The following is a 14,965-nucleotide window of genomic DNA, read 5'->3' on the forward strand; positions in this document are numbered from 1 at the left end:
AATCTTGAAACCTTTTTTAAAGTTTTTAGAGCTGGCCAACATTATTCAACAGTGCTATACTATGACCATACATTTTGACCATACACTTTGAATCAGATTTAAAAAAAAAAAAAATGCTTCATGCAAAATATGTTCTCTTAATAACTTTCATTTCGAAAAATACAATTTTAAATGCACTTATGTAAGATCTAAAAAGATAATCGTAATGACAAAATAGCCACATACTGTATGATTTTTCCAGTGCGCAAAGCCTCTGTTGATTAACAATTACAATTCAAGGTCACACGACAGCTGAACAAAAACAAAAATACACCATTAAGTGCAATAACGAATGTATATTCTTTCTGAAAAATAAACTCAAAAGTTTTATATTACCAAGGTAATATTTTTTTCACCCAAGCACACAGGTTTGTGCTTTACTTTTGTGCTCAGCACAAAAACAAGGCCCGATGTGTTAAATAATCTTTTCATTTTGCAATCGTTTCGCAATAAGATCCAAAAAGCTTCGAAAAGAGGATGTTTACCACTGTGTTACATCACTGTTGAAGATTTGTAGATGGAATTTTTTCCCATTCTTGCTTGATTTACAACCAGCATTAAGGATGCATTCACAGATGTGCAAGCCATGCTATGGGCACAAATCCCATCACAGATTCAGGCTTTGGAACCTTGATAACAGCCCAGATGGTCCTTTTGCTCGTCCGCTCAGGAAAACCCTCACAACACCAAGGATTTCTAAAAACAATCGGAAACTCATCTGACTACAGCACACTTTTCAACTTTGTCAGTCCATCCCAGATAAGATGGCAACATTTCTTGATGTTGTTGATAAATGACTGTCACTTTGACAGCAATTTAAATTTGCATTTGCAGATGTAGTGTCCCTGAGTCCACGTGGCAACATATTTTACACCATGATGCCAATTTTTAACGCAGTGCCGCCCTAAGGATCAAAGGTCACAGGCATTTAGTGTTGGTTTTTGGTTTTCCTGTTTAGATTTCTCCAGATTGTCTGAAACCTTGTTTACAATTGTACATTGAGAAATGTTGTTCTTGAATTGTTGGACCATTTGCCCATGCAATTATTCACAAAATGGGGAACTTTTCCCTATTCTTGCTTGTAAGGCAGGGAGCCTTTTAGGCATGTTCATTTTCTACCTAATCATGGCACTCACATGTTTCCAGTTAACTGTGGAATGTTCCAAACAAGTGTTTCTTGGACATTCCTTAACCTTACTGGTCTTTTGTTGCCCCTGTCACAGCTTTTTGTTTGGGACATGTTTCAGGCATCAAATTCTATATTATTTGTACATCAGTCTGAATACTGTGTATCCTGTCTTTGTCTGGGAAAATATTTATTTTTCTTTGTCTTTTTTTTAATCTTACACATGATCCCAAATTCATTAGAATTAGGCTTAGTATATCAAAACAGTGAATGTACCTTTTTCAAGATCTTCCGTCCATTTGCCCAATGGAGTATTTACGGTTCTGCCACTTCTTTTACTGGAAGCATCGACTCTCTAATTTGATGTATCATAGAACTGTAGCAGCAACTTTGCAGACAACAATTACCTGGTAAACAAGCTGAAACATTTGATTATTAGATACCTGCTGCAGTCTGTCAATGTGCAGTCTGCCCTCCACCCTGTGGTTTACCTACTTAAATGATTACATCACTTCTCCATCACACATGCATGCACCAACACATCTTTTAGGTTTAATTTGTCCCCCATTCAGACTGACACATTCAATTTTATGTTATTGGCACCTGACTGTGAGTAATGGTGCATGGTCTGGCATAAACATGTATTTCGACAAACATATCTGCAAGGCTGTGGTCTAACACTGCTTTTGTTGTCATAATCTGATTTAGCAACAATGAGAAAACATACATGAGTTCATCGGGGATTCTTTTTCATTCAGGTCTATATAGATATTAAAATGAAGAAGGTCTGGTTAGGCATGACATTTGATAGGATGGAAAGACTTTTCGCTCCAACGGTTGCAAGAATTCTAAATAAGAGGGAAATAGGTGCTATAGAGTGCTTTATATGGAATATTCTCACAGAAAAGTACAGTAGGAAGGAACAAGTACACTGTCCATGTGGTTACACAGTGTCTGAGCCTTCTAAAATTCTTCAGAGCAGTCAGAAGGAGAACACGGTTAGCTAGAGAGCACTCAAAGTTGCTGTTGGTCAGTTTAATGACTCTAGCAGTTAAAGTATGCACAGCAGTCTCTGCTACTGTCATTAGGGGGCCGCCATGCATGGCAAGAGGGAGAAAGCTAACACTGCTTCCTCGAGGTCTGTTCAGGAAAATGGAGGGAAAAACAAAACAAAAGGAGGTCTAGAAAGGTGGAGGCTGAAACAATAAATTGTTCTCCAGAATCATAAAAAAAAAAAAAAAAAACAACGGTTACTGGTAGTCTACTTTATATTACTATATCAGTAGCAGAGGGCCAAAACTTTCAAAAGTTTTCATTTTGGTGAATTTCATATTTTCTCCAAAATCCATTTTTTGGGTCAGTCCTGACATGTGACTTTTACTTTTGTATTTTTACAATTATTGACCGATCTTAAGAGTCTTGTTCATGATGTAATGCAAATGATTGAGCAAATCTGCCTGTTTGGGGGTCTCCTGAAAAGTGATTTTGGAGAAACGAGTGTTCCACCCGACGTCAGCGATGTGATCGATCTCTAGACCATAATATAGTAATAATATAATAGCGCAAACTATATCAGAAGTAATTTCATTTTTGAGCCAAATAAAGTAATTGACAATTTAGTCATGGGGCTGGAGCATTAAACAAACAAACAAACAAACAAACAAACAAACAAACAAACAAACGCCTTTTGTTGGACAGTAGAAGAATTATTGGGAAATCCGCCAAGAAAAAAAAAAAACATAAATTACAGAGCAAAAATTGACAATAACCAAGTGGCACAGTATCACAGTAGCATCATGACGAACATTAAAATACCGTAATGTAGTTGGCTTAGGTGTTCATAAAAAAACAAGGCTGGTTTTATTTCTAAAACTGATGCTGAAACCACTGCAGCACTATGAAGACTAACATTTTGCTTAAATATGGGTAAAAAAAAACACAATTAAATCACGATGTATACTATTCAAATTGTAAAAGTTTAAAAACAAAGTTTGTTGTAAATGCAAGTGTATTTAAAAGTGATAAATACAACTGAACTGTACTTGGGCAGGCAGTCTTTTGCATCCATAAGGCCACTTTATTAGGCGTATCGCAAAGTGGCTTGTCTTGAAGGTAATGGATTTACGTACACACAAAACATTACGAAAGCTTGAATCTCATTTTAAAAAGATGCGGTCACCACAGAACATTTAGAAGAGCACTGCAAGTTGAAAATGAAAATGAAAGTCAAAGGATTGCAAGCATTAGTGTGGAAAATGAAATGTGCCGCATTTTAGCGCATTTTTGCAGATCCAATTTAGGCCTAATTTGCGTGCACTAAAACTTTCAGTGCAACAAGTATTCTGCTTTATCAGCACCAATTTATTGCCCGTAAACTGTTGATTTCAACTTTTCAGACAAAGTGAAGTACGTACATGCACAAGACTAAACATTGGATAGTTTTACTAAAACTCAGTTTTCCAGATGGTGCTCTTCTCTTACATAGCAGTTTTTCTAACTTGAGAAGCAAAATGACAGTTTTGTTAACCTCAAAGCTAAGCTGAGAACTGAAAAACTCGTGCTCTTTGCTATCTTATACAATGAGGCCAACAAATGAATGTTGTGAAATAATATTAACAACATTGTATGCCTGGTGTTTATTTTTGACTAAATAATGTGAGCACACTTGTGAAAACCAGTTGCATAAATGACTTGGACAAATTTGACCAAGATGACAAATGCAAGTATCAATTTTAATCCAACCATAAATTGTTACATGATAAAGTTGATTTCTAAAGATATTGTGGCATATTGCCAAGAGAGGAAGGAGTGGTGCTACATGCAGAGCGGTATAAAAGAGACAGTGGAGGAGTGTGCTGAAACACACTGAAGAGGAGGAGAGACTTGCCATAGAGAAGAGGAAAGAGGAACAAGAAAAGGAAATACCAAGCATTGGCACAAGTACCAGCCCACAAACAGGTAAGACATTTTCACGTCCCGACTAACTTACTCCGAGAGGCTTATGTAATACTTTACTACAACTTTTTATAGTACCGATTCCTTGCATGAATGGGGAAATCATCTAAGGATCTCGTCATTTCATAATATTGCAAATTTGTCTCACCTGCGTTAAATTTGATTTCAAATTCAATGTATGCTTTTCGTTGGAGGCATATCTGCAACTAATTCATTAAATGTCTGAAATTAGTACAGATGTGATGAAATGGACAGACTTTATGTATTTATGATGCTTAAACACAAATGAAAACTTTTGTATGTTAAGTGCTTCATAAGTGGATGCAGAAAGGTTTGTGAGTCCCCCTGACAAATGGTGATGGCTAACACAGATGTGAAATTTGAGTGGGGGCTTTAACAACGTCTTGTTTTTTTTCTTATTTTGTCCCTGCCCTCCCCGTACAGATCTGAGTCCATGCTCGAGGCATGTTCTACTGTTCTAAATGTCAGAACGTTTGTACGATGAGTGGAACTGCAATAGCAGTACGATAGTGATGGTGATCAAATGATCAACTGTTTGAAATATATTTGTGTGCACCTTGAGCTTTTAATGTGGTCGTTTTTTTTACCCCCACCAGAGGTGACATTCTGCTGCTGGGCAGCCTTTTACGGAACCTTTTACGGGTTCCTGGTATAAAACATTCACTACCAGAGGTTGAAAGTTTGAAGGTCATATACAAAGGCAGAGGGTGACAATGCTATTGAGACTACTCCTTTTCATGGTGGGAATCAGCCAAGCCACAGTTTTTTCAGCAAAAGGTGAGTCAATCACATAGATCACTTGAAATTACAAAGTGAAGGCATCACGTTCACTTACGGGAGCAGCACTTCATCCACCAAGATGCCAGATTACACTTGTCAGTGTGCCTACTTGTGTTTGCAAAAAAAAATACTTTCGTTCACGTTGACAACTTTGCCAAACATTTGAGAATATGCAGATTATCGAAAGATACCATCTATAACATTGTTAGCTAATGCTAATCTGTGTCAACATTGGGAATCTGCTTACTTTTTCCCTTTGACGTGAACGTTTTTGAAATTTTACTCATTTTTTTTTAATTATAAGACTGATAGTAACAAAAATAGTACAAAATTGTGGTCAGGATATAGATTAGCATAATAAACCACATCAAATTGACGGTGTCTTGCAGCGCTATGGGGAAGGAAAGATTCGAGCACATCTATGACCCACACTCAAGGTAAAGTTTTTACACCCTACAAGTGTCTTTACGATTAAGTCTATCATTCCCCTCAATGTGATTTCCGTACTTGTTGAACAACCTATAGACAACTACGAATGGACCACATGGTTCAACGTGGACCATCCCGGAGGCCGTGGGGACTACGAGCAACTGGATGCCATTCGCTATTACTATCGGGCTCGTGTGTGTGAGACTCCCAGGGCGCTAGAGGCCAGAACTACCGATTGGGTCCCAGCTCGGGAAACTGGGGAAAAGGTGCATGCAGACCCAACTGTGGGCTTCTGGTGCCTCAATGAGGAGCAAGGTTCAGAACGGAACTGTTCCAACTATGCAGTCCGATTCCTTTGTCCTAAAGGTTTGTTCTTGATGTTACAGATCTTGGTATTAAACCAATCTTTCACTTTGACTGTTCTAAGTAGGATGAATGTGTGATTGTTGAGAAATTGGTGTAATAGTTACTTTGTAGTGTAGTACAGCTAAAGCTCTATTTCTCATCAGGCAACAGCCTAAACCTTCAGGATATTTGGAGTCCATGGTCAGATTGGGATCCATGTCCTGCCCTCTGTGGTCAAGTGGGAGTCCAAATTCGCTCCAGAAGCTGTAGTTCTCACTCAATGCTTTGCAATGGCCCAAAGGTAGAAAGCAAAGAATGCAATGGACCACAGTGTCTGGAAGGTAAGATGGCATTGTTTGCTTCAAATAAGTTGTTTATTTAACGATAGCCAGAAAGTGCTGCGATATGAAAAATTCTGCCTCAATATTGGTCTGTAAAGTTTTCAACTACATTCCTTTTTTACGGTTCCCACAAGATTAATCCTAGAATTCACTTGGGTTATCTCTTGACCAGTCGCTATAACACTCCGCATCTTGCAGATGTACATTGTGGACCATCATGAAAGCATTGCAGTTTTTAGTAATAGTATTGTAATCCAGCCTGGATTGTCAGAATTTGAGTTTGATGGCAAATAGAAAATTATAACTGACTACTTTGGTAATTGTTCCTTTCTTTCAGATTGCTCCCGACATTGTGTGATGGGAAAAGTGAATGCAGAGTGTGATGCATGCATGTGCGAAGATCACATCCTGCTGGGCTCCGTCCGTGGTTCTGGAGGTCTCATTGCTAAGGGGGCTGCAATACTTGGCTTGAAAAAACTCCTCACCCTCACAGACCACAATGGACATTTCCGGATTCCTGGGGTCTGCCCAGATGGCAACACCACGTTGACAATCAGACTGCAAGGCCACGCCACCCTGAACGTTATTGTTCCGAAAAGCTCTGAGCGTACCACGGTCCTCAGCGTACAGCTCAAAAGAACCGGTACAGTAAAAAAATAATTTAAGTAACTCTCAAGTTAAATGGGTTAAAATTGATAGGAATGTTATGTTTTGACACATGTCAGAAAAGCTTCATGTGTTGAGCAACCCTGAGAGCAAGGCCAGGAAAGAAGGACAAACTGCTGCCTTCTGCTGTAATGTGGCTGGAACACCACAGCCAGACAAGTACCAATGGTAGGACTTGATATTTTAATAAAAATGTACGTGTACCATAACCATCACTGTCTTTTCAGGTTGTTTTTGTTTTCTCATCTGTCTGTTTCATCTACAAAGGTTCCACAACAATAGCCATTTAGCAGGGAACTCTGAGAGCACCTTGGTTCTTAAAAACCTGCACCCCGAACAAGCTGGAGAGTACTACTGCCGGGCAAGCGGTGAATCGGGGACCATCAAGACCAAACCAGCCCTGCTCAAAGTCATTGGTATGTTACACTTTACTTTTGAAATAAATCATTTATGATGAAGGCCGCAATTTGTTGATGTTACAAAAACAATAAATCGAATTAAATCGGAATTTCCTTTCTCCCTCAGGCATAAATAGCCAATCATGCAATCCCAAGCCTGAATCTCATCTCATACGTCTTCCACATGACTGCTACCAAAACAGCACAAACTCATTCTACCACGATGTAGGCAAATGCCCCTCCAGCAACTGTGTCGGGCAGTTGGACAATGGAATCAGATGTAAAGACAAAGTGGCGTACTGCTGCGGTGTGGCAAAGATGGAGGAAAGGCACCTAACGTGCCAGGGCTACCAACTACCAACCATGGTGGTTACTCAATGCGGCTGTCAGAAATGTGTTGACACCAAAGCTATTGTGCACGGGAGAGCTGTAGCCGCCGACAACGGCGAGCCAATGAGATTTGGCCACATCTTTATGAATGGCATAAGAATTAGCCGTACAGGCTACAAAGGTACATTCACCATCCACGTTCCTGCTGACACAGAGAGATTAGTCCTGACTTTTGTGGACAACATGAATAAATTCATTAACACGACAAAGGTACTACCATTCAATACCAAAGGAGGTGCTGTTTACCATGAAATTAAGCTTACACGCAAGAAGGTTCCTGTGACTATTAGCTCATTAGAAACCAACACACTTGAACTTGGGGATATAGAGGGACAGGAACCAATGGCTCACATTCAGATTCCTCCCAATTGTTTCTATAAGGAGAATGGTGAAGTCTTTGTGGGTGACGTGAATGCCAGCGTCACATTTCTTGACCCCAGAGATGTTTCCACAGCGGCTGCAGCACAAAGTGATCTCAACTTTGTAGGGAATGAAGGAGATACCTTGCCACTGAGAACCTATGGGATGTTTTCAGTTGACTTCAGAGGTGGGGAAAACAACGAGGCCTTAAATGCAGGTGAGGTGAAGGTGTTCCTGGATTCTTCCCAGGTTACGATGCCTGAACACCTTGGAACCATGAAGCTGTGGTCGCTCAACCCTGATACGGGCCTGTGGGAGGAGGAGGGAAGTTTGGAGGTTGAAAAGAAATCAAGAGGAAAAAGGGAAGAGAGAACATTTCTTATCGGCAACATGGAGATCAGAGAGCGGCGACTTTTTAACCTAGATGTCCCAGAGAACCGGAGGTGTTATGTGAAAGTGAGGGCCTTCCGCAGTGAGCGTTTCATGCCCAGTGAACAAGTTGAGGGAGTTGTAGTGAGTCTCATAAACATGGAGCCCACGGCTGGCTACTCCACTAACCCTCGTGCTTGGGGACGTTTCGACAGCGTCATTACAGGCCCTAACGGTGCTTGCCTTCCTGCTTTCTGCGATGAGCAAAAGGCAGATGCCTACACCGCTTATGTCATGGCCAACCTCGGAGGTGAGGAACTCGAGGCTGTCCCGTCTAGTCCCAAACTCAATCCAAATCTCATCGGAGTGCCTCAGCCTTACTTAAACAGGCTGAACTACAGGCGCACTGATCATGACAATGCCAGACTCAAGAAAACAGCATTCAGCATCAACTTAGCAAAACCGAGTCCGAACACAGCTGAAGAGGCGAACGGACCTGTGTATGCATTTGAGAAATTGAAAGAATGTGAGGAGGCACCATTCAGCGCGGCACATTTCCGCTTCTCACGAGTAGAAGGAGATCGTTACGACTACAATACGGTGCCATTCAATGAGGATGACCCAATGAGCTGGACAGAGGACTACCTCAGTTGGTGGCCTAAGCCAATGGAATACCGTGCCTGCTACATCAAAGTTAAAATCAACAGTCCACATGAGCTCAACGTACGGTCCCACAATATGGGGGGGACTCACCCAAAGACAGTGGGCCAGCTGTACGGTCTCCGAGATATCCGAAGTATCCGTGATATGGACCAAACGGCGGTGTCAGCCGTTTGCCTCGAATTCAAGTGCAGTGGAATGTTGTACGATCAGGAACGCGTCGACCGTACATTGGTGAAGGTGATTCCGCAGGGTAGCTGCAAAAAAGATCATGTTAATCCACTCCTGCAGGAGTACCTGGTGAACCATCTACCACTGGCTGTTAACAATGACACAAATGAGTTCATCATGCTCGCACCCCTCGACCCTCTCGGTCATAACTACGGAATTTATACAGTGACAGATCAGGATCCACGCACAGCTAAAGAAATTGCTCTCGGACGCTGTTTTGACGGTACCTCTGATGGCACTTCTCGTGTAATGAAGAGCAATGAGGGCATCGCGTTGACGTTCACTTGCGGAGATCGCGAGGTCACCCGTCAAAGTGTCTTCCAGGCCCTACAGAGCTCGCAAGGTCAGACAGTCGCTAGTGCGGGGAGAAATGAAGGGAGACAAAACCGCCGTCGGCAGAGAGCCAATGCTTTGCGAAACAGTCAAAGACGGAGCACCAGAGATCGCAAAGAAAGAGGCACAAAGACCAAAAGCTAAACGTCACTGAGGGTCATCACCACTCAGGAGTCAAAAATGCAAGTGTCCAACAATCTTGATTTGGTGCAAATATTTGACAGTAATGTTTTATAAATTCGCTAAATATGTAGCTACAAATGCTTAAGTGACTTTCTTAATGCCATTCAAGTTTATTCAATGTCATTATATGTGGTTACTGTATTTACTTGAAACTGTAAATATAATATTTATTACTATTAAAACATATTGCAAAAGGTTTGAGTTATTTCGGTGATTCCAGCAAGACATTTGTTTTGACCAGCGATTTATTAAATTAGATGATTATAAAACACTGCAGCAGTCTGTCAATACAGTAGCCAATTTCCCATGTAACATTGAAACTGGTCAAGAGCTAGAAAAAGGAGAAATAGGTTTCAAATAACTGTAGCCCAGATGATGACGAGATACTGTGGGGGAGGACCCCTAAACCCCACACCACGTTCCTCATCACACTTGATACAAGCTTGCAGAAGTCATAATTACACGTTATGCCATTTTGGCTGAACCAACGTTTTCATGTAGTAGTAATATTTCAATTTGGGACAGCAAATTTCATTCGCACTGTACCAACATGTAATAAATACTCTTGCCTGCAATTGTTTGAGGATATCCAGAGACGTGGCAAGAGAATGGCTATCAGGTTTTTAAGCCCAAATTTACCTGTATATTTCATGAACCTTCCCCTTTATTCTTTCAGCAAAGATAGTGTGCTTTCTGTAAATTTACATTTTCCACTTGCATGTCAGTTTCAGGCCCCTAGAATAAAACCTCTGTAGTTCAAAGCATGAATAATGGGTTGAATAATTTGTATTTGGCAACCAGTTATAGATACTATATACTCATCTGGAAGAGAACCATCCTCAAGTGAGATCTAAAATATATACATGACATTCCGGTTTTAGAATTTGCATAGAACCCTGTTTCTATGTCACTACATGTATAACTGTAATACTGAGTCTGCTATTGGACAGTAGCAACATTCCATTGAAAATGAGCTCTGAAAACAGACAACAGCAGTTATAAAGTATACTCCCTTGAAGCAGGGTCACCCAACAGATAAAACTAAATTAAATGAGTGTGTTTGTGTGAGTCCAGCCTGTATGAAGAGAAAGAAAAGGCATTTCCATATGTATGAACATAAAGAGAAGGTGAGACCGGATGCTTCCACTACAGTCCCTGAAGTCACTGAAGCATGATGAAGGGGGCAACACACAGTTCTGATCTTCCAGGATGGCACTGGACAGCATAAGGTAGAGCTGCAAAACCCGGGATTGGAAGGGGAACAGGACTATTGCCATGGAGCCTGTGTCACATGAAGTCCTCGTAGTCTTGAGCATAGCCGCCTTCAAAGCTGCCATAGTCCAGGTCATCTCGCATCTGTGCTTTCAAACCACCACCAGGTACGACGCCTTTCTTCTTTTTTTTCCCTTTGTTTTGCTGCAACAAAAACAAGTTGAAGTGAAATATTGTGTCTCATTGGAAAAGTTGAGTACCTCGACTTTATCTGTCAGTGGCACATATCACGGGCATTTCGCATAATGTAACATGGAACCTCCAAAATAGGCCAGCATGGAAGTCGAGACATTTTGTCACTTGAACCAAACATGAAAACACTTAGAACTGCCATCATGCAAGAAGACGAAATCTTCGTTTTTGCTTGTGCAAATTTAGCAGTCCTATGGGCATGAAAATTTGACAGTGAAATATATCATTCCCAATGGGAGAAACGGTTTCTAAAAAAACTGTTACTGTTTGCCCATTTGTGACTGCCACCATTTTGTTAGAAAATCACTCTTTCAATAATGATGATAGAATGGGTGAAGTCTTTATCAAGTAAAAATGAATCAAAATGGCAACAGAAGCTATTCTAATGACCCTAATTAAATGTTTACATCGTAAGGTGTTGGTCTAAGAAGCACATGTGAACTAACTTAAGTTTAAATTGATACTACAGGGAATCATTCTTCACCTGTGATGTGGTTACGGGGCACGTATGATGAAGGGAAGTGAATATTGGGGCCTTGCTCAGGGTCATTTGGGTCGTTGCTGCAGCCACTATTGTTTGATAACAGACTCATCCCAGCATTAAACATCCGAGCGCCAAGTGTGACCATGTTCAACAAATATCCGTGAATGAACAGAGGTTGCGGTTAGACCGTTGAGACCTACACCACAATGACTCATTGAAAACATAAAAAAATAGTTATTCATGCCAGTAAACTTAATTGTTACTTGTTTAGGAAATTGGAACATAGTAAAGTGACTGGGGCTCGCTTGAGGGGAAATAAATGGTTTAACAGTGCCCCCTAGCAGTCACAGATCTGTATAATCATGAAAAAATAAAAAGAGCAGTCATATTTTTTTCTTACCTTTTCTTGTTTCTGTTTTTCACTAAGTAGAACTGAAAGGGAATTATTAACTTTTTTCAAATCCTCCACTTCCACTGCAAACAACAACAACAACAACAATTTGTTCCAAGTTAAATAGGTCTGAAATTATGTTGGTCAAGATTTTCAACATATTTCCACCTGAAACAAGGGCTTACATGAAATACAGAGCTCCCGAAACAATGAATCCAAGAAACTCGAATAATGCACGGATTTCTCAAACTGGGATATCTTTTCTTTCAGCAGTTTTTCAAACTCTGTGAATTCCTCTTTGGAAGATGGACACATTGCATCAATTCCAGTAACGGAAGAGCCGCCCACTCCTGAAAAGAGAAACAGTTAAAACAAATGATTTACAATCAGGCCAAATTTGTAATTTTGTTGTTGAATGTATCTTTTGGCAGGTTATGTCAGAGCAAAGTATCAAAAATCGTGTCAGATACATAAAAATGGGAGCTCGGAATGGGGAAAAACTACAGGCTTACCAAAAGCATCCTTGGCTAACTCCAAGTCTGCATCTTCCTGAAGCTTCTGCACTTTTAACTTCTCTGCCAGTTGTTCTTCGGGGGTAAGTTCTTGCTAGAAAAACAGAGGGCACAAGATATAATATAACTTCATTGTTGTGTATAACTGTCATATACAAAAGCCAACAGAGAGGGAAAGAACTCACTTCCAATTCTTTTTCTTTTAACTCCTGCTCTTTTTTCTTTAAACGGTTTTCTCTTTCTTTGATCTTCTCACTCAATTTTTTCTTTTCGGAAACTTTTATCTCTGAAAATAAATATATTTTTTAAAAGAGAGATGAAAAATGGCAGGTGTCAGAACTGCGGAAGAATTGATATATATGTATACCATTTGTGTTCAGTTCTTTTTTCTCCTCCTCTTCTTCATCATCCCAGTTGTCCTGCAAAGAGAACTAAGAAAGTCAATTACCATCCTAAGAATTAGCAGGCTTCAAACTATGGCATCGGGCATATTAAAAGCAGTTGGAGTCAGTATCAACCACCAGCGAAATTGATTTGAATTCCAAAATCATGGAAAACTACAATAGGAAAACTTGGACAATCTAATTATTTGAACTAAAAGGTATGATTTATTTGACCAGTACCAAAACAGAATACATTACAAAATTAATAAGGTCTCAAAGTAAAATGTTCACTCTTTCAAACATATTAGAAAACAGCCATTGTGTTCCTTTGTTCATACAAATTGAGTAAGTTATACCTTAACAAACTTTTAATGCTTGTTGTTTCAGCCCTACTGATTTTACTCCACTCGGGGAATGATTCTAGTAATGGGAGTTGGACGTGAAATCATCAGTTTCTTTCTTCAGGCACACATATACCACAGAAAGATGAACAATTGAGGAGCCCCACAACGAGCAATTTCCCTGACACCATGGCAACATTCAGGTAAAAGCCACCTGCATGGTCGCAGCAACTCAAGCGCCACTTTCTAAAAATAAACGGGAAAGTTCTGGAGCTAACGTAAGATGTTGGATGAGTCATCAGAACTGATGATTTCATGTGTCTTGACTGCTGCTCCCGTTGCCGAACTAGCATTGCACTATCATTACAGTCATCATACAAAAAAGCAAATGTCCAACATTATATATAGTTCATGACAACCAAGTTTGGGCATAGATATGTTCCTCCTTAGTACGACGCATTCGTTTAGGCACGGATTGCGTCGAAGTTACTCCGTTTGATTTCAAGAGATAAATTGAAGCGTGGCTAGCCAGTATGGTAGCAGGTCTGCTAGCCAACCGGATGGCCCAACAAGAGATTAGCTAGTTTGAACTATGTTAAATCAAACCGAAAGACCGGGGTAACTATCACTAACTGTAAAAGGTCAGCATTTTGCCATTCAGAACATCTAGAGAAGCTGACAATATTTCTAATTGTGACGAGTAACCAAGCACATTAGCTACACTTGGCTTCAAACAGCAAGTCCCACATGTGGTAGCAGTCGGCTAACCTTAGCTTAACTGCGTGGGTAGCGATTGACTTGTCACTAAACCTGCGGTGAAAGAAGCCAGAATGGCCGGAGCGATATTCTCTGGCACGTTAGACAAAGTGTTTGAAGCTCAATACAACGCCTTGAGGCAACCGCTGTCAAGTTCACCCACTTTGACATCGTCCTCTTCGTCTTCGCCTTCCCATTTGTCCAGTGGCGCCTTTTGGTTCGGCTCTTGCGGCTCGAAGGTGTCAGCGTCTGTAAAAACGACAGCAGAAAATGTGTAAGTGCCAGCCACATACGATTCGCGAGTTGGGTAACAAAGAAGCGATCGATGGGCTCGTGTATCAAAGTGAATGACGAGTGAAAAATGGGGAGGTTGCTATCCGCTCCGAGTTAGTTCCTTACCCCAGTCCGCCATGTTGGCTGTGATGCTAAATGTTTGACAGGCAGGCAGGCAGGCCGGCTGCTCACTGCTGCAGCCGGCTGGTTACGTTCAACCCGCTCCCACTTTCGAACACGTCACCGAAATGAGCTCACTTGGTAATGTCGCCAGTCGCCACTTTACAAGAGAGAGCCAAAATGCAAATCCTATTCATCACCGATTGTTTTCTGTCCTGTCCAAACGATAATGATAGTAGATCATAGTTTCGTGTTACCCCAAAACAGACTAAAGGACGTCAGAATAACGTCACACGTTGGTCGTATTTTTTCATAAGTGTTTGTTTAATCTGTCAAAGAGAAGACAATTTTTTGTTAAACATTACAAAACCTTTAAAGTGGTTATTTATTGCCCTCATAATTTGCAACTTCCAACATGAATACTTGAGGACAACAGTAATATTATTGAAGACCAGAATAACCTTTTCTTTATACCGAAAGCAGGTGTCACCAATCCAAACTCTAACCCAACCCAAAAATACGGGATGGCTGAGAAAATAATGTACAAATATATTTTTCAAACAAAAAGATGGAGGGGCTTCACTGGGTCAACAGACTCTACACCAACCCCAGTGT

General features: G+C 40.6%; 2 protein-coding genes across 3 annotated transcripts; one reads left to right on the forward strand and one right to left on the reverse strand.

The window, feature by feature from the left end:
- Window positions 1-4,041: 4,041 nt before the first annotated feature.
- On the forward strand, window positions 4,042-9,816 carry cilp (cartilage intermediate layer protein, nucleotide pyrophosphohydrolase). Its single transcript, XM_085907408.1, has 9 exons — window positions 4,042-4,123; window positions 4,738-4,918; window positions 5,311-5,358; window positions 5,447-5,716; window positions 5,860-6,036; window positions 6,374-6,679; window positions 6,762-6,870; window positions 6,970-7,118; window positions 7,228-9,816. Exons 2-9 carry the CDS (start codon window positions 4,855-4,857, stop codon window positions 9,585-9,587), a joined length of 3,483 nt encoding a protein of 1,160 aa, XP_085763534.1. The 5' UTR covers window positions 4,042-4,123; window positions 4,738-4,854; the 3' UTR covers window positions 9,588-9,816.
- Window positions 9,817-9,853: 37 nt separating this feature from the next.
- On the reverse strand, window positions 9,854-14,629 carry eif3jb (eukaryotic translation initiation factor 3, subunit Jb). Of its 2 annotated transcripts, none has more exons than XM_085907409.1 (8): window positions 14,357-14,629; window positions 14,121-14,206; window positions 12,845-12,908; window positions 12,663-12,763; window positions 12,478-12,571; window positions 12,151-12,315; window positions 11,975-12,048; window positions 9,854-11,042 (listed from the first exon to the last, which is right to left on the reverse strand). In XM_085907409.1, the coding sequence occupies exons 1-8, from the start codon at window positions 14,367-14,369 to the stop codon at window positions 10,914-10,916; spliced, it is 726 nt and encodes a 241-aa protein (XP_085763535.1). In that variant the 5' UTR covers window positions 14,370-14,629; the 3' UTR covers window positions 9,854-10,913. The 2 variants fall into 2 exon arrangements, with proteins under 2 accessions (XP_085763535.1, XP_085763536.1); XM_085907410.1 differs by having other exon boundaries at window positions 12,845-12,896; window positions 14,357-14,611.
- Window positions 14,630-14,965: the final 336 nt, after the last annotated feature.

Source organism: Syngnathus leptorhynchus, chromosome 3 (genome assembly GCF_054491065.1).
Source record: "Syngnathus leptorhynchus isolate UIUO chromosome 3, UIUO_Slep, whole genome shotgun sequence".
Taxonomy (NCBI): domain Eukaryota; kingdom Metazoa; phylum Chordata; class Actinopteri; order Syngnathiformes; family Syngnathidae; genus Syngnathus; species Syngnathus leptorhynchus.